The sequence below is a fragment of the Thalassophryne amazonica genome, chromosome 11 (assembly GCF_902500255.1).
Source record: "Thalassophryne amazonica chromosome 11, fThaAma1.1, whole genome shotgun sequence".
In the NCBI taxonomy this organism is placed as follows: Eukaryota; Metazoa; Chordata; class Actinopteri; order Batrachoidiformes; family Batrachoididae; genus Thalassophryne; species Thalassophryne amazonica.
Genome location: NC_047113.1, coordinates 34,025,020 through 34,043,755, shown reverse-complemented (window position 1 = coordinate 34,043,755; position 18,736 = coordinate 34,025,020). Strand labels below are relative to the sequence as shown.

The 18,736-nt window shown below is 39.7% G+C and overlaps 2 protein-coding genes across 5 annotated transcripts in view; both read right to left on the bottom strand.

The window, feature by feature from the left end:
• Nucleotides 1-952: 952 nt before the first annotated feature.
• LOC117520001 (hemicentin-1) overlaps nucleotides 953-18,736 on the bottom strand; it is a 103,513-nt gene continuing 85,729 nt past the window's right edge. For all 4 annotated transcript variants that reach the window (XM_034181293.1, XM_034181294.1, XM_034181296.1 and 1 more), the window contains 4 exons: nucleotides 2,045-2,305; nucleotides 1,740-1,967; nucleotides 1,513-1,620; nucleotides 953-1,406 (listed from right to left, as the gene is read on the bottom strand). In XM_034181293.1, coding sequence (XP_034037184.1) covers nucleotides 1,219-1,406; nucleotides 1,513-1,620; nucleotides 1,740-1,967; nucleotides 2,045-2,305 — 785 coding nt within the window. In that variant the 3' untranslated portion in view covers nucleotides 953-1,218. The remainder of the gene's footprint in view (nucleotides 1,407-1,512; nucleotides 1,621-1,739; nucleotides 1,968-2,044; nucleotides 2,306-18,736) is intronic.
• LOC117520003 overlaps nucleotides 16,995-18,736 on the bottom strand; it is a 28,106-nt gene continuing 26,364 nt past the window's right edge. The window contains exon 4 of the mRNA XM_034181297.1: nucleotides 16,995-17,243. Coding sequence (XP_034037188.1) covers nucleotides 17,047-17,243 — 197 coding nt within the window. The 3' untranslated portion in view covers nucleotides 16,995-17,046. The remainder of the gene's footprint in view (nucleotides 17,244-18,736) is intronic.

The following is an 18,736-nucleotide window of genomic DNA, read 5'->3' as shown; positions in this document are numbered from 1 at the left end:
AGTGAATATTCCTCTCAATTTCCATGTGCAAACACATTTTGTATTTAGAACAAATGCTTCAGTTTGATTCTGTCACCTTTCCATTGTTTCTTCATGCTGTGAAGTTGAACTCTGTTTTTCCTGATAGTGTTGATAATATTATGGAATTACTGACCAAATCTCATCATAAAGACATAAATGACACTGTAAAGGCTCCAGGTGTTTGGTGATTTTGTATTTTCTGGGTCTTTGGTCAGCCAATGATGTGGTAGATCACAAATCTTTACAAACACGGTCCATCAGTAATTCTGCTTTTCATTAAGGTAAAGTTTAAAAAACAGCAGAACCAGCAGTGGCCGACTTCACAAAGATGCATGTGAAGCCCCTTGAGGCCACTATAAAAATAAAGTGAATTCAAGTTATGGGGTGACAACGTATCAGTTTTAAACACAGAAGTGACTTTTATTTAAAACTGGAATGTGAGAAACACAAATTCTGACACCACTTACACTATAATGTGAATGTGTATCAAATAAAATTACAGTTTTGTCTTTAATTTAACATGCAAAATAAATGTGCTTTGAATACAACATCACAATTTTACAAGTTTTTCCTCGTGGATAACAAACCAACAGTACAATAAACAGCTTCTTAAACATTCATATATCTTAAGCCACAGTTTCAGAAAGATAATGTGTGGACGCACACATCCTCAAATCAACCACTGAAAATTCCTCTTGAGCTTCTTTGTATAATAATTATTATTATTAAAATGTGAATGTGTTGCAGGCATGAATAAGCGAAGCGCTTCAGCATGTCATCATGTCATTGAGGTCCTTCAGACTGTTTTTTGAGCAGCATGTTATCAGTACGCCAATAAATATTGACATGATAAAAGTGTAACATTTTTCAGAAAATACTTTTTTAAATTCTGTTTGACATCCTACTAATTGTATTCATCCATTTTTTTGTTAAAAAGGTTGCAAAAATGTGTAAACAACAAATAAGCAATAATAAATGATTTTGGTTTGGTGTTTAGTCATGTAGACAGAAATGCTCATTTAATTTCCTGACATTGTGTTGGAATGTAGGCTATTTAAAAATTGATGGTGATACATACAGAAAATGAGACTGAATGAAGGTGAAACAGGTCCAGGCTTTTTTTTTTTTTTTTTTTTTTTTAACAAACACACCCTCTTTCAGCGGGGCAGGTTTTGTTCAGAAACCTCTCAGTCAGCATCACAGATTTTTCCGGACTTTGGCGTACACACAGTCATCTTCCGTTGGTTCGGTTGTTTGCCAGCGCTCTCCTGAAACCTTAACTTGGCCGTATTCCACTTCCATCTCTTGCATCTTGTGCTTTGGCCTCGTTTGACACTGCAGGATCTTGACATCAGCGTAGGTTACTTCGTGGTCTTCTTCCTCCTCTGTGGAGAGGAAGACGTGCATGATAACATCTTTCTAATAAGACAACGTGCACAGACACCTGTTACAAACATACAAATGCAGCAGTTAACCAGAAAAATATCATACCATGATGTTCCTTGCTTTGTTTCTTGTTCTTACAACAGTAAACTGCTATGCTCGCCAAAAACAGTGTAACCAGTGCCACCAATACACCAGCCATAATGGGGACATGTTCTGATGGGACATAAACACAAAAATGTCTTTAAGTGACAAATTCATAATGTTGCATCAAAGACAGAGAAAAAAAAAAATTACATTTAAAATCCACTTCAGCAATGTTAGTTTTGACTTACTGATGTACCACGGCTCATCTGCAGAAGCAGCCGTTTGATTGGATGGTGTGATGTGAGTGAAGGTTTTGTTGGACACACTGTCAGTCTCCTTACCGATGGGGGAGGCTGGAGTTTCTGGAACAGTAGTTGAGATGGTTGTTGGCTCAATGCACAGTGTGTTATTGGCTTCAAACACCCACTGTGATATGAGCGTCCCATTAGATAAAGTGCAGTTTATGAATATAAAACCTGTAAGTGAACAGAAAGCTCAAATATCAGTCAGGATTATCAGCATCCAGCTGTTTGCTGCTCATGTTATGGCTCACCTGCACAGGTAGATATGTTCTCCTCTTTGCTGACTTTGCTGATGTGATTGCTGACTGTGCAGACAAGTCGTCCTGAGAGACCTTGTTTCAGAGTGATGTTTGTGGTCTCATTGTGTCCTGAGAGGAGGTCAGTGTCTGTCAGTGTGCGTCCATCCAGAGTCCAGCTGTACTGAGGACTGTCACCTCCCTCAGAGGAGCAGGACGCCCTCATCTGCCCCCGGGACAGACACTCAGAGACCAGCAGCACAGAGGACACAGGAGCTGAGACAAAAACACCAAACTGGTCAAACTGTGAAATCCTCAGAATGTTGCTCACAGAGACATTTCAATCAGAAATACACGAGACACTGAGTGCAGCTAATTATTGATATGAGACATTTTACAATAAAATGTTTCACAGGTGGGAAAATAAAAACATCAACTATCATTTTATTATTAAATATAAATTTATTGTTATAAAAGTCAAATTTAAATGATAATTACCTTGAATGAATAATTGTAGAGTTCGCTTCTCTGATAGTTTTCCATTTAAATCAAACGTGCTAAGAAAATATTCACCACTGTCACTTCTGCTCAGGTTATTTATCCTGAATGTTCCATCACTGGGAGTGAAGATGGATCTGCTTTCAAGAGTATTTAATGAAATGTTAATATTTTTCCCACTGAGTATTTTTGTTATGTTCTTCAGCCATTCATATTTATATATTTCTGAGGCGCTCGTCATCAGCCGGACAGCCACAGTTCCTCCTAAAGCTCCGTAACACTGAGTTCCATTCTGTCTGCCATCACAGTACGTTTCCTCACCTGCAAAAAATAAAAATATCAGTTGTAAAAACTCACAAATTTAATAATGTTAATAATGTCCAACATATTTGTTTAATATGCGCATGTCATTCAATGCGCATATTAAACAAATATGTAGGACTGCTTTTTTGCATTTGCGCAATATCTCTAAAATTAGAAAGGTCTTGTCTCAGAGTGATGCTGAAAAACTAATTCATGCATTTATTTCCTCTAGGCTGGACTATTGTAATTCATTATTATCAGGCTGTCCTAAAAGTTCCCTGAAAAGCCTTCAGTTAATTCAAAATGCTGCAGCTAGAGTACTGACAGAGACTAGAAGGAGAGAGCATATCTCACCCATATTGGCCTCTGTTCATTGGCTTCCTGTTAATTCCAGAATAGAATTTAAAATTCTTCTTCTTACTTATAAGGTTTTGAATAATCAGGTCCCATCTTATCTTAGGGACCTCATAGTACCATATCACCCCAATAGAGCGCTTCGCTCTCAGACTGCAGGCTTACTTGAGCATGCCATAGGTATTAAAGGCACTGCGCTGCGGTGGTTTGAATCATATTTGTCTAATAGATTACAATTTGTTCATGTAAATGGGGAATCTTCTTCACAGACTAAAGTTAATTATGGAGTTCCACAAGGTTCTGTGCTAGGACCAATTTTATTCACTTTATACATGCTTCCCTTAGGCAGTATTATTAGACGGTATTGCTTAAATTTTCATTGTTACGCAGATGATACCCAGCTTTATCTATCCATGAAGCCAGAGGACACACACCAATTAGCTAAACTGCAGGATTGTCTTACAGACATAAAGACATGGATGACCTCTAATTTCCTGCTTTTAAACTCAGATAAAACTGAAGTTATTGTACTTGGCCCCACAAATCTTAGAAACATGGTGTCTAACCAGATCCTTACTGTGGATGGCATTACCCTGACCTCTAGTAATACTGTGAGAAATCTTGGAGTCATTTTTGATCAGGATATGTCATTCAAAGCGCATATTAAACAAATATGTAGGACTGCTTTTTTGCATTTACGCAATATCTCTAAAATCAGAAAGGTCTTGTCTCAGAGTGATGCTGAAAAACTAATTCATGCATTTATTTCCTCTAGGCTGGACTATTGTAATTCATTATTATCAGGCTGTCCTAAAAGTTCCCTGAAAAGCCTTCAGTTAATTCAAAATGCTGCAGCTAGAGTACTGACAGAGACTAGAAGGAGAGAGCATATCTCACCCATATTGGCCTCTGTTCATTGGATTCCTGTTAATTCCAGAATAGAATTTAAAATTCTTCTTCTTACTTATAAGGTTTTGAATAATCAGGTCCCATCTTATCTTAGGGACCTCATAGTACCATATCACCCCAATAGAGCGCTTCGCTCTCAGACTGCAGGCTTACTTGAGCATGCCATAGGTATTAAAGGCACTGCGCTGCGGTGGTTTGAATCATATTTGTCTAATAGATTACAATTTGTTCATGTAAATGGGGAATCTTCTTCACAGACTAAAGTTAATTATGGAGTTCCACAAGGTTCTGTGCTAGGACCAATTTTATTCACTTTATACATGCTTCCCTTAGGCAGTATTATTAGACGGTATTGCTTAAATTTTCATTGTTACGCAGACGATACCCAGCTTTATCTATCCATGAAGCCAGAGGACACACACCAATTAGCTAAACTGCAGGATTGTCTTACAGACATAAAGACATGGATGACCTCTAATTTCCTGCTTTTAAACTCAGATAAAACTGAAGTTATTGTACTTGGCCCCACAAATCTTAGAAACATGGTGTCTAACCAGATCCTTACTGTGGATGGCATTACCCTGACCTCTCGTAATACTGTGAGAAATCTTGGAGTCATTTTTGATCAGGATATGTCATTCAAAGCGCATATTAAACAAATATGTAGGACTGCTTTTTTGCATTTACGCAATATCTCTAAAATCAGAAAGGTCTTGTCTCAGAGTGATGCTGAAAAACTAATTCATGCATTTATTTCCTCTAGGCTGGACTATTGTAATTCATTATTATCAGGTTGTCCTAAAAGTTCCCTAAAAAGCCTTCAGTTAATTCAAAATGCTGCAGCTAGAGTACTGACGGGGACTAGAAGGAGAGAGCATATCTCATCCATATTGGCCTCTCTTCATTGGCTTCCTGTTAATTCTAGAATAGAATTTAAAATTCTTCTTCTTACTTATAAGGTTTTGAATAATCAGGTCCCATCTTATCTTAGGGACCTCGTAGTACCATATCACCCCAATAGAGCGCTTCGCTCTCAGACTGCAGGCTTACTTGTAGTTCCTAGGGTTTGTAAGAGTAGAATGGGAGGCAGAGCCTTCAGCTTTCAGGCTCCTCTCCTGTGGAACCAGCTCCCAATTCAGATCAGGGAGACAGACACCCTCTCTACTTTTAAGATTAGAACTTTCTTTTTTGCTAAAGCTTATAGTTAGGGCTGGATCAGGTGACCCTGAACCATCCCTTAGTTATGCTGCTATAGACTTAGACTGCTGGGGGGTTCCCATGATGCACGGAGTGTTTCTTTCTGTTTTTGCTCTGATTGACCTCTGCTCTCTTCCACAGCATGTCTTTTTCCTGATTCTCTCCCTCAGCCCCAACCAGTCCCAGCAGAAGACTGCCCCTCCCTGAGCCTGGTTCTGCTGGAGGTTTCTTCCTATTAAAAGGGAGTTTTTCCTTCCCACTGTCACCAAGTGCTTGCTCACAGGGGGTCGTTTTGACCGTTGGGGTTTTTCCGTAATTATTGTATGGCTTTGCCTTACAATACAAAGCACCTTGGGGCAGCTGATTTGGCGCTATATAAATAAAATTGATTTGATTTGATTTAATGTCTTCAACATGAAACAGAATCAGTTTCTGCAGCTGTCTATGAAAAATAGAGAGACACCTAAAACATGCAGAGGGAAGAAAAGGACAAAGGAGAAGCAGAAAGTTTGACCACATTATACCCATTTTGGCATCTCTTCACTGGCTTCCTGTGCCTGTGAGAGCAGATTTTAAGGTTCTGCTACTAGCCTATAAAATTGTTCACTGACTGGCCCCTCCCTACTTAGCTGACCTCATTAAACCCCTGCGTTCTCAGGGTGCAGGACTACTTTGTGTCCCGAGGGTTAATAAAAAGTCTGCAGGTCATAGAGCTTTCTCTTATTGTGCCCCTGTTCTGTGGAATGATCTCCCTTCATCAATAAAAGTCAGATTCTGCAGAGACTTTCAAGTCCAGACTTAAGACACACTTAGTTTCCATTTCATATTGCTAGCATACTTGTATAGTATGTTACTATGCTTTTTACTCTTTTAATTCATTTTTTTAGGAAACGGAGCATGCCGCGGCCTCAACTTTATCTAAATTCTGGGTCTTTTAGTGAAGCTCAGGGCTAGTGGCCGACGATCACCTTAGTATTTCTTCTGTTTTTCTTGTTGCTTAATACTGACAAATTATACTGTATCTCTCGCTCTGTTTAAGGTGCGGCTCCATCCAGAGATGGGTGTGGTGTCTGTTTTCTGTTTCTGTACCCTCCTGTCATGGGCACCGGCAACATTTCCTGCATTTTTGTTTTGTGAATTGTTCTGTAAATTGTGTAGGTAGCGTGGCCCAGGCAGAGGGTCACCCCTTTGAGTCTGGTTTGCTTGAGGTTTCTTCCTCAAATTATCAGAGGGAGTTTTTCTTTACCACTCTCACCTGTGTGCTTGCTCTGGGGGTTGGTAAGGTACCTTACTTGTGTGAAGCACCTTGAGGTAACTTTTTGTGATATGGCGCTATATAAATGAAAATATATCGAAATTGAAATTGGCAAACAGTTACTCAGGTGAAGTCAGGCTGCTGTTTGTACCAATTTAATCAACAAATGTTTTCTTCCATGTGTGGAGTTTTTCCAGTGTTCTGAAAAATGCATCCAATACTCCACTTTGATAACTCTCTCTCATCCATGATGGTTGCTCACATGGTGCTGGATGAGACCTGGTCTACAGACTCAGTCTCACCTAGAGTTCCAGGCTGTAGAGGTTCAGTTCTGGACACCACTGGCACCTCCTCACCTGTCACAATCACTGCTTTCATACAACTCATCTTCCTCACAGTGAAAACACAGACCAGGTTGGGAACATAACATATTCTCATGTCTCCTTTCATATGAAATTATGTATAAGTGTGAGATTTCATGAATATTCCTCTCAATTTCCATGTGCATACACAACACATTTTGTATTTTGATTAAATACTTCACTCTGATTCTGCCACCTTTCCATTTTTCGTTATGTCTGGCAAATTTGAACTCTGCTTTACCTGTTTGTGTTGATCATATTCAGGAATTCCTGACCAAATCTCATCATCTTAAAGACATAAACAACACTGTAAAGGCTCCAGGTGTTTGGTGATTTTTATATTTTCTGGCTCTTCCGTCAGGCAACGATGCCGTAGATCACAAATCTTTACAAATATTTATTATAGTCCACATCAAGCATTAAAAACAGCAGTGAGGACAGCTAAGTGGTAAGACTTAGAGGCTGTCTGGAGTTAACAGACAGGAGGGCAGTTCTGGAAGAGGCAGAGCTTAAGATGCTGAAGATTTTCTTTGGGAGCAACGACGATGATCAGAGGGACAGTACAGGTAGGACAGTTTGCAGATAAAGTTAGAGTGGTGAGCTTGAGGTGGTTGGTGTGAGAGAGGAAGATGCTGGAGACAGGGTGAGATGGAGACAGATGATCTGCTGTGATGACTCCAAACAGTAGCAGCCGAAAGAAGAAGTATAAGCAACACTTCTTAAATTAGGGTTGATGACCAAACTCAAATATGACTTCCTAAACTGATCCATCAAGAAATGACACAAATACAGACATTTTAGAGACAACAGATCTCCTAACCAGCTTACTCCAATCAAGGGTCACTAGGGGCTTGATCCTACTCCAGCAGGCACAGGGCACGAGGGAGGGTTGACCCTGGACAGGATGCCAGTCTGTCACAGGGCATGGTGCAACAATTAAACCCATTTCTTGAGTAGAAGTGTCATTTGTCCACTTGTTTATTCTACATTATAAATAAACTGAAGGTCACTGATTCAGTACAGCACTGTGAGAACCTGTATTTGTGTTATGACGTTCGGCTCCTGCAAATAATATCTACTCTCCCTCTAAAACATATTGTCAGATAAAAAGTCAGTTAAACAATACAGAAGCACAAAATTCTTGGGTGTGCCTGTCATTGGACATGATGTGTTCTATGTCTATAGTCACAGAATTGACGAGAAAAAAAACAAGCTGATGTAATATTAAATCCTACATATTAAAAAGAAAATCAACTCACCGTGACAGACTCCAAGTATCACCAGCAACAATCCAACGGCAGCTTCCATCTGTGCTCAAAGTTCAGCCTTTGAAAACATTTACACCTGAAATAAGTTCTGCTCCTGTCTGATTACTGACATAAAACTCAGAGTGCTGCTGAATTCAACTTTTTAGAGTCAAAAGGGGAAGGAAGTCTCAAACTTCACCACGCCAAATGCCTTTATGCTTGAAATGGACTGAATGTAGCAAAAAGGAAGAAATGTTCTTCAGAAAGAGGATGTGAAAATGATAACAGTGATCTAGGACATAAAGGTTACAGTAACAATTCTAAAGGTATATAGTGGTTAGAATAAATTAATTTATTTTAGCAATTTAAATAATTATCTCCAGGATAAATTATTGTATCTTAATTATATAATGAGAGAAAATTGTATATTTTATATATACGAGGTCTGTTAGAAAAGTATCCGACCTTATTATTTTTTTAAAACACCATATGGATTTGAATCACGTGTGATTGCGTCAGACAAGCTTGAACCCTCGTGCGCATGTGTGAGTTTTTTCATGCCTGACGGTTGCATCATTCGCCTGTGAGCAGGCTTTGAGTGAGGTGTGGTCCACCCCTCTCGTCTATTTTTTATTGCGAATAAATGTCTGAATGATTTGGAGCTTTGCTGCGTCAATTTTTTTCCAGAAACTGTGAGAGACCTCCAGGTGGACACCGTTCGAAAAATTAATATGGCTTTCAGGGACGATTTTACGGGGATTAAACAGATTACGGGGTGTTACTGCTGCTTTAAGGACGGCCCACAACTGCTGAGAGCGCGGCGCGCTCCCAGCCCCCATCGACAGGCTGACACCCCGCTGGAACAACCAGATCATTTCCAACATGAAAGCTTTGTTGATCCGGGACCTCGTCTGACTTTCACAAAAAGGCAGAAGATGTGGAGCAGCTTCTCTTTCCATGACAAAAACTCCTGTAACAGTGAAATGTGCCGTTCATTTTTAAACTGGACGTTGTCTTGATCCGGTATGTCATCTGACTAGCACAGGAATTGTGAAAAGACGTGGACATCAGCACTTTTTCCGGCACATTCCTCCGTTACAGGAGTTTTTTTCATGGAAAGAAAAGCGGAGGGACGCGCCACGGAGCCGTTCATTATGCGGGACAAAACCACCTCGGTGTTGGTCTCTCAGGACAGCTTTTAGGTGGATTTCAGATGGATTCCGGTTGCTTTCCAGTCGTGTGAATATCCGATTGTGATTGTGCATGAGCTGGACATGCCAGAACATGTCCCGTGAGGCTTCATCACGGCGTAGCTTTGCGCCGAGCGGCTGCACCGCGACGCACGGAACTCCTCCGCACGTCTGTCTTAATGTGCCGGAAAAAGTGCTGATGTCCACGTCTTTTCACAATTCCTGTGCTAGTCAGATGACCTACTGGATCAAGACAGCATCCAGTATAGTTAATCGTTCAGACATTTATTCGCAATAAAAAATAGACGAGAGGGGTGGACCACACCTCACTCAAAGCCTGCTCACAGGCGAATGACGCAACCGACAGGCATGACAAAAACTCACGCATGCGCACGAGGGTTCAAGCTTGTCTGACGCAATCACACGTGATTCAAATCCATATGGTTTTTTAAAAAAATAATAAGGTCGGATACTTTTCTAACAGACCTCGTATAAATATTGGTGGTTTGGTAGATTAGTAGGGAGGATTAGTCTTAGGGTCAGTTCTGAGTTATAAACTGAAGCTAAAAACAGTGGACTTCTTTGTCAGATGGTGAGGGAAAACATCTGGTTGTTGTGACAATATGATGGAGGCTGCATGTTGGAGTTATCCATATGGTGCGTCAAAGAGAGCCCGTGCAAAATTAAATTTCTTGTCATATACGAGGTCTGCTACAAAAGTATCCGACCTTTTTATTTTTTTCAAAAACTATACGGATTTGAATCATGTGCGCTTACATCAGCCAAGCTTGAACCTTCATGCGCATGCATGAGTTTTTTCACGCCTGTCGGTTGCATCATTCACCTGTGGGCAATCTTTGAGTGAGTACTGGTCCACCCCCTCGTTAGATTTTCATTGTCTGGGAAATTGCTGAGCGATTGTAGCAGCGCTGAATCAAATTTTTCCAGAAACTGTGAGAGACAGCCAAGTGGAAACCATTCAGAAGATTCAAATGGGTTTCGGTGAGGATACTCTGGGCGTCACACAGATTAAGGACCTTTACAACCGGATTAAAGACGGCCCACAGCGACGGAGGGTGCGCCGCGCTCCGAGCGGCCATCGACAGGCTGAAACGACCAGATCATTTCATGAAAAAACTCGCGCATGCGCACGAAGGTTCAAGCTTGGCTGATGCAAGCACACATGATTCAAATCCATATAGTTTTTGAAAAAAATAAAAAGGTCGGATACTTGTCTAACAGACCTCGTACACAGTCAAAATACATTAAGATCCTGCAATGAAATTCTTACTTTGCTTGCTTCTCTTCACTTATACAAAGACAATATTAAGAACTTGGATGTTGCCCATGGGGATTGTGGGCTCTAAATTGGGTAGTGTTTATAAAATATGTAGCTGACATTTTTCCAAGGGGGTAATAAATTATGCAAAGTTTCTATAAGTTTCTATAATGATTTGGAATGGCATGTGAGATCAGAATGTAATTATCAATGTTCATTCTTCACTGTTGTTATGTAATTTATATCCGTAATTTCTCCAACAGTATTAGTCAACATTCTGTTTTGGCCAAAATACATAAGCATTCCAAACAGCAAATGTCAGCTCTCTCCAGTTTGTCCATGATTGAAGTTACACGCACGCATGCACGCACACATACACAGAGGTACTTGGCTTTTAATACATAGATGATGTCACGCCAGTCTTGTATTAAGTACCTCAAAGTGATACTTAAGTGAAAGTACAAGTATCTTACCATAAAATTTATATATATATATTTATATATATATATATATATATATATATATATATATATATATATATATATATATACACACACACACACACACACACACACACACACACACACACACACACACACACACACACACACACACAATTAGTGTCCTCAGTTCCCAAATGCTTATTGAGTGTTGTTAGAAGGAAAGTTGATGTAACACAGTGGTAAACATACTACTTTTTTTGAAACATGTTGCAGGCATCCATTTCAAAATGAGCAAACATTTGCACAAAAACAATAAAGTTTATCAGTTTTTACATACTATATCTTGTCTTTGTGGTGTATTCAATGGTGTATTCAATTGAATATAGGTTGAAGAGGATTTGCAAATCATTGTATTCTGTTTTTATTTCCATTTTACACATCGTCCCAACTTCATTGGAATTGGGGTTGTAGATGATTTACCGCCAGTCTTGTATTAATTATCTCAAAATGATACTTGAGTAAAGTACAAATATCTTACCATAAAATTATATTATAGAGAGAGAGAGAGAGATATTCAGTGTACTGTGGGATTTGAGATCATCTGAAAACTGAATATTATCGTTACCTTCCTAAAATAATGGTCTAAGTCATGTTTTGGAGAATTTAACTTAGGCCATTATTTTAAGGTGACATTATGATACACATAAAAGCATGCCTCTGTGAACCAACAGGGGGCCACCTCTGTTGTGGTTTTAAATAATGGGTCCTGAGACACAGAATGAGCAGTCAAGTGGTTCCTGTAGTTTATTTAGCCAAGAGTCAGACCACCCCAAAGAAATAAAGCAGAGACCTAGAGTGATAGCATGAACTCGTTTTTATACTAGACATTGACACCCAAAACTGTCGGTTGATAAGATTAGCTTTTGTTTGGCATCACTTAGTGGTGTCACGGAAGTGTTATGGTATGATAAATATCATGCTGACATGGTTGTGAAACACAAATGAGTTCAGTACATCCTGACATATTTGCATCCCAATACCTCATACCTACTAAGACCAATGAGGAGTTACAAAGACTGAAAAAACACCTAATATAAATGCTTATAAAATACAGGACATGACGTGACACAGCATCAGTTTTAAACACAGAAATTACTTTTATGTAAAATTATAACGGGGGAAAAGACAAATTCTGATCTCTGAGGACGTCACTGACAGTATAATGTGAATGTGTATCAAGTAAAATGACAGGTGATAAAACTAATGATTATACAATGGCAAAAAAAACAATGGCTGGTTGGAAACTAGACATGACTAAAGTATAATAAAAAATAATAAACAGAAAATAAAACCAGCGGCAAAAGTGATACACACAGAAACGAGATAAACAGAGCCAAACTATGATGAGATTTGACAAATGACTACAAATATGACCAGATAAATACAACAGAGGACAAAACATGACCGGGCCAGACTGCGGACAACACAGCACAGTGTATCAAGTAAAATTACTGTTTTTCTTTAATGTAAAATGCAAAATAACCTTCTTTGTATGATTAATTATTAATTCTTCTTCTTATTATTATTATTACTATTCTTATTATTATTATTTAATAGGATTCATTACAAAATTAAATTAAAAATGCCTATCATCAGGTTGTATTTAATCACTATTATTTAGCTATTTTCAAGATGTATTTCTAATTGATGACTGACAACTCTTTGTATGTTATTACCACGGAAATATAGATGTGTGGGCCGCTGAAGAAGAGGTACTGCTGGCCCACCACCACCAGATGGCGCCCTGCTTGAAGTGCGGGCTTCAAGCACGAGTGACAGCTGTCACATCATCAGCACCAGCTGTCACTCATCCACAGTTCATCACCACCACCATAAAGGCCGGACTACAACTCCACCTCCCCGCCGAGAAATCAGCCACTAGAGAGGTAATTTCTCTGCTACACTTAACTCTGACTTATAGTCTGAACTTCTTTGCAGCCGTTTTCCTGTGGTGTGCCTTATCTGAGGGATTGCCGTTTGGTGTGATCAGCAACGGCTTCGCTTCACACTCCAACCAGATAAGTGGTTAGACAGGAGCTGCACAAGTGTGTGATTGGAGGTGCTCCCTCCCAAAAGAACACAGACTGTGGGATTACTGGGTGTGCGAACTCACACTCATCAATACCGTTTCTGTTCTCTGCCAGCAATACCAGGTCTGACAGCTGGAGATGGTGGCCACCTGGGGATCCAGGACTTGGCGGCTCCGGTGTTCTTCGGATCCGTTGGCGGTGAAGGCCGTGTGGGATCCGGCTCGGTTCGGGACGGACGTCTCCTATCCTCAAGCCTGCCCACACGTCACGCTACATATAATTAATATGTTTTTATTGTGTTTTAAATTTTTAATTGTTTTTATGTTGTGAAGCGCCTTGAGACGATTTTGTCGTGAATTGGCGCTATATAAATTAATAAATTTGAATTTGTGAATATAATTGTCTGTGGTACCAAAACTGCGTTTGTCTGTATTCCGTTGTGCACTTCACAACATTAAATTGTTACTGTTTGGCTTATCCATTGTCCATTCATTTAACGCCCCCTGTTGTGGGTCCGTGTTCCTACACCTTCACAACAATAGACCTGGAATGGACGTGCACGCCTCAATCTATTAGAGTCACTCAAGACAGGGCGGCGTCATTGCTAAGGGTGGAGATGTGCAGATCATAAATAATAATCTGACTGTTTTTCGCACTAGCGTCACTATTTAAGGGATTTTAATAAATACAGGCTTGTTTTAAAGCCATTTGAAAGCTCTTTCCAATTAACCTATGCATGTGTGGGTGAAAAAAACTTTTATGTAAAATGCAGAAATTTGGGGAAATGACAAACTGTGCTGGTTTTCTCGCTATATTGCTTGTCTTTTAATGACAACAATATATATATATATATGATTTTTACTAACATTTTATTCCAAGTAGATTTAAAGCCATTCAGAATTTATGACTTTTGAGCCTCAGTGAGGAGCTCGGTCACTCGGGAGGAGCTCGGAGTCGAGCCGCTGCTCCTCCATGTCGAAAATAGTCAGTTGAGGTGGCTCGGGCATCTTTTCCGGATGCCCCCTGGGCGCCTCGCTGGTGAGGTGTTCCAGGCACGTCCCATTGGGAGGAGGCCCCGGGGAAGACCCAGGACACGCTGGAGGGACTACATCTCTCGGCTGGCTTGGGAACGCCTTGGGGTTCCCCCGGAGGAGCTGGAGGAGGTGTGTGTGGATCGGGAGGTCTGGGCGGCTTTGCTTGAGCTGCTGCCCCCGCAACCCGACTCCGGATAAAGCAGAAGAAAATGAATGGATGGATGGATGGATGGATATATTAAACATTAAACTAGTGATTTCCCTTGCAACTGCTATTCACATCCCCAAGTAGGACTGACTCTGCTTAGCTTTTGAGATGTGACAGAATCAGGCTTTCTCAGAGCTAACTGGTTGCTCATGATATGATTTCCTACCAACTGTAGTCACTTAAATTTTTTTTAACGCATGCAAAATGGTGTAAACAATAAGTAACCAATAAGTAATAAATGATTGTGGTTTGTTGTTGACTGAAATGGAGCTAAATCCAGGCCAAAAATTTTGTAATCTGAAAAAATAATTGATTGAAAAAATAAATAAATTTTGAAACTGAAAATTCAATGTTTGTCCTTGAATCTTCTAATAATTTAAAAAGTATTATTAGAATAAAAATAAGTGTAAGATATATATTTTTCACTTTAAATGTTTTTGATTCAGCTCTGTAATTATTTTGATCAAATAATTTATTTTCATTTTTTACTCTGAAATATATTTTAACATGTGATGCCATTTTTATCAACTGCAGGATTAAATTTTTCAGAATAAAATCTTATCTTTTTGGTTTCATAGTTCTTTTTTCCCTTCAGATCTTTTTTTTTTCCCACTTTCAGATCTTATTTTTTCAGTTTCAAACTTTTGGCCCTGTTCTGATGTGGGAGGGCGTGGCTTCGATTAAGAGGGGCGTGGAATTGTGAGTGACCGCAGAGCAAACAGTCTTCACATGATGTTGCTTTCAGGAAATGTGGGCACTTTCTCTCCACTGTGTTGTCTTGATACCTGTAAATAAAGTGATGCTAAGGACAAAGATGTCTATTACAAGTAATTCTAGACCACTCTTGGTCATTTTGATGTATAAAAACTGGAAACAGGCGACCAAATAGTTACCGTCTCCATCGCGGATTACTACGCGGCTGGCGCGTGAAAGAAAAGAGAATGAAAGCTTATTACGAGGCTTTAAACCCTCGAGTTGAAGCTGTTTATTGTGATTGATGTGTAACAGTTGGTTCAGTGGATCAGCGAATAGTGAATTTAATGACGATGTAAAAGAGTGGCCGGCAGTTTCACAGCATAAGCTTAATATGGCCAGAACCAAGCAGACCGCCTGTAAATCCACAGGAGGAAATGCTCAAAGGAAGCAGCTGGCTACCAAAGCCACCCGGAAGAGTGCTCCGGCTACCGGCGGAGTGAAGAAGCCTCGTTGTTACATGCTCAGCACCGTGGTGCTGAGAGAGATCCGTCGCTTCCAGAAATCCAATGAGTTGGTGATCCGCAAGCAGCCCTTCCAGCACCTGGTGAAAAAAAATCGCTCAGGACTTCAAGACCGACCTCTGCTTTCAGAGGTCCGCTGTGATGTTCTGCAGGAGGCCATAGAGGCTGACCTTGTCGGCAGCTTACGGATCAGCTCCTCTGTGGATTTCTGGTAGCGGCGGATCTCTTTCAGCACCACGGTGCCAAGCCTGTAACAGTGAGGATTCTTCACACCGCCAGTAGCTGGAGCACTCTTCCGGGTGGTCTGCTTGGTTCTGGACATATTAAAGCTTCGTTCACATCTGCTGTGCCAGGCCTCTGTGTCGCTTAGAAAGCTCGTAACACGCCGCTGCTTGATGAACAATAACTGCTGGCAGCCTGTAAAATGAGCGACCTGCCTCATTTTTATCACCTCTGAACAACCGACGACAGCACAAAAGCTTCTGCAATTGTTCGCCAAATTCACGTAGCGTATCACAGCGGCCACCGCGTCGTAATCCAGAATGGCTGTGGGGCACAAAATGACGTGACCGATAAACCTTCGAATAATTCATGCGCGATGCTGCGCCACATGAATGATGTGTTAAACTTTACAATCTGGCGTATTTTCCAGTTTTTATACATAAAAAATGACCAAGAGTGATCTAGAATTACTTGTAACACACATCTTTGTCCTTAGCATCACTTTATTTACAGGTATAAAGACAACACAGTGGAGAGAAAGTGTTGAGTCATTATTTATCAAAGCACCCACGTTTCCTAAAAGCAACATCATGTAAAGACTGTTTGCTCTGCTGTCACTCACAATTCCATGCCCTTCTCAATCGAAGCCACGCCCTCCCATGACAGAACACGGCCAAAAGTTTGAAACTGAAAAAATACGATCTGAAAGTAAAAAAAGAAATATGAAACCAAAAAGATAAGATCTGATACTGAAAAAAATAATCCTGCAACTTATAAAAATGACACGTCACATGTTAAAATATATTTCAGAGTAAAAAAAGAAAATAAATTATCTGATCAAAGTAATTACAGAGCTGAATCAAAAGTACATTTAAACTGAAAAATATATATCTTACACTTATTTTTATTTTAATAATACTTTTTAAATTATTAGAAGAATCAAGAACATCCATCCATCCATTTTCTTCCACTTTATCCAGAGTCAGGTCGCAGGATTCAAGAACAAACATTGAATTTTCAGTTTCAAAATTTATTTTTTCCATCTTTTTTTTTTTTTGTTTTGTTTTTTTTTCAGATTACAAAACTTGTGGCCTGGATTTAACTCCATATGATACATAAAGGAAATGACATTAAATGAAGGTGAAATATGTCCAGGCTTTTTTACAAACACAGCCTCTTTCAGTGGTGCAGTCTTTGTTCAGAAATCTCTCACTCAGCATCACCTGTTTTTCCAGACTTTGGCGTGCACAAAGTTGTCTTTGGTTGCTCTGATATTTGCTGGTGCTCTCCTAAAACATTAACTTGGTCGTATTCCACTTCCATCTCTACCTCCTTGTGCTTCTGCATCTTCTGATGCTGCACAATCTTGACATCAGTGTAGGTTACTTCTTGGCCTTCGTCCTCCTCTGTGGAGAGGAAGACGTGCATGGTAAACAGCTTTTTAAGAAGACAACATACTCAATACAAACTGATACAAGCATCCTTTATTAAACCTTTATTTAACCAGAAAAAAACCCACTGAGATCGAGTCCTCTTTTGCAAGGGTAACCTCGCAAATAAAGGCAGCAGCACATGTCTTAGTAGACAAGATAAACAGCAACAAGATAACCATTAAAATATACAAAATACAAGCAATTAAGAAATATAACAATCGTTTCAGTGATAGTAACAATATATGAGTTTAAAAAATGAGTTTCTGATTTAAAACACATTCACTGTTCAAAAGATTTCCACTGTTGGTTTCTTAAAATGGAGCAGAAAGCATTCGGAGAAATCCAACCCTGACAGTTTCAGTTCAGATTTAAGGCGGAACAAAACCAATAAGAGCCTTGTAAACCAGAGTCATCCAGTGTGTACAACCCCAAATCCAATGAAGTTGGGACATTGTGTAAAATGTAAATAAAAACAGAATACAATGATTTGCAAATCCTCTTCAACCTATATAAGATAAGACTTTATTGTCCGTAAAATGGAAATTTGACTTACGTGAGCATATTCAATTGAATACAGCACAAAGGCAAGATATTTAATGTTAAAAGTGATAGACTTTTTTGATTTGTGCAAATATTTGCTCATTTTGAAATGGATGCCTGCAACACATTTCAAAAAAGTTGGGATGGGGCAACAAAAGACTGGGAAAGTTGATGAATGTTCAAAGAACACCTAATTGGAAACAGGTGAGTGTAATGATTGGGTATAAAAGGAGCATCCCCAAAAGGCTCAGCTGTTCACAAGCAAAGATGGGGTGAGGATCATCACTGTGAACAACTGCATGAAAAAGTAGTCCACCAGTTTGAGAACAATGTTTGTCAAGAGGATTTGCAAATCATTGTATTCTGTTTTTCTCGTTCAACTGAAAGGTTCAATTGAAAGGAATTTAGGGATTCCATCATCTACAGTCCATAATATAATCAGAAGATTCAGAGAATCTGGAGAACTTTCTACACGTAAGCAGAAAGGCTGAAAACAAACACTGAATACCCGTGACCTTCGATCCCTCAGGGATGCATTAAAAACCGACATCATTGTGTAAAGGATCTTACCACATGGACTCAGGAACACTTCAGAAAACCATTGTCAGTTAACACAGTTCATCGCTACATCTACAAGTGCAAGTTAAAACTCTACTATGAAAAGCGAAAGCCATACATCAATAACACCTAGAAACACCGCCACCTTCTCTGGGCCTGAGCTCATTTGAAATGGACAGACGCACAGTGGAAAAGTGTGCTGTGGTCTGATGAGTCCACATTTCAAATTGTTTTGCGAAATCATGGACATCGTGTCCTCCAGACAAAAGAGGAAAAAGATCATCCAGATTGTTACCAGCGCAAAGTTCAAAAGCCAGCATCTGTGATCATATGGGGGGTGTTGGTGCCCATGGCATGGAGCAACACAT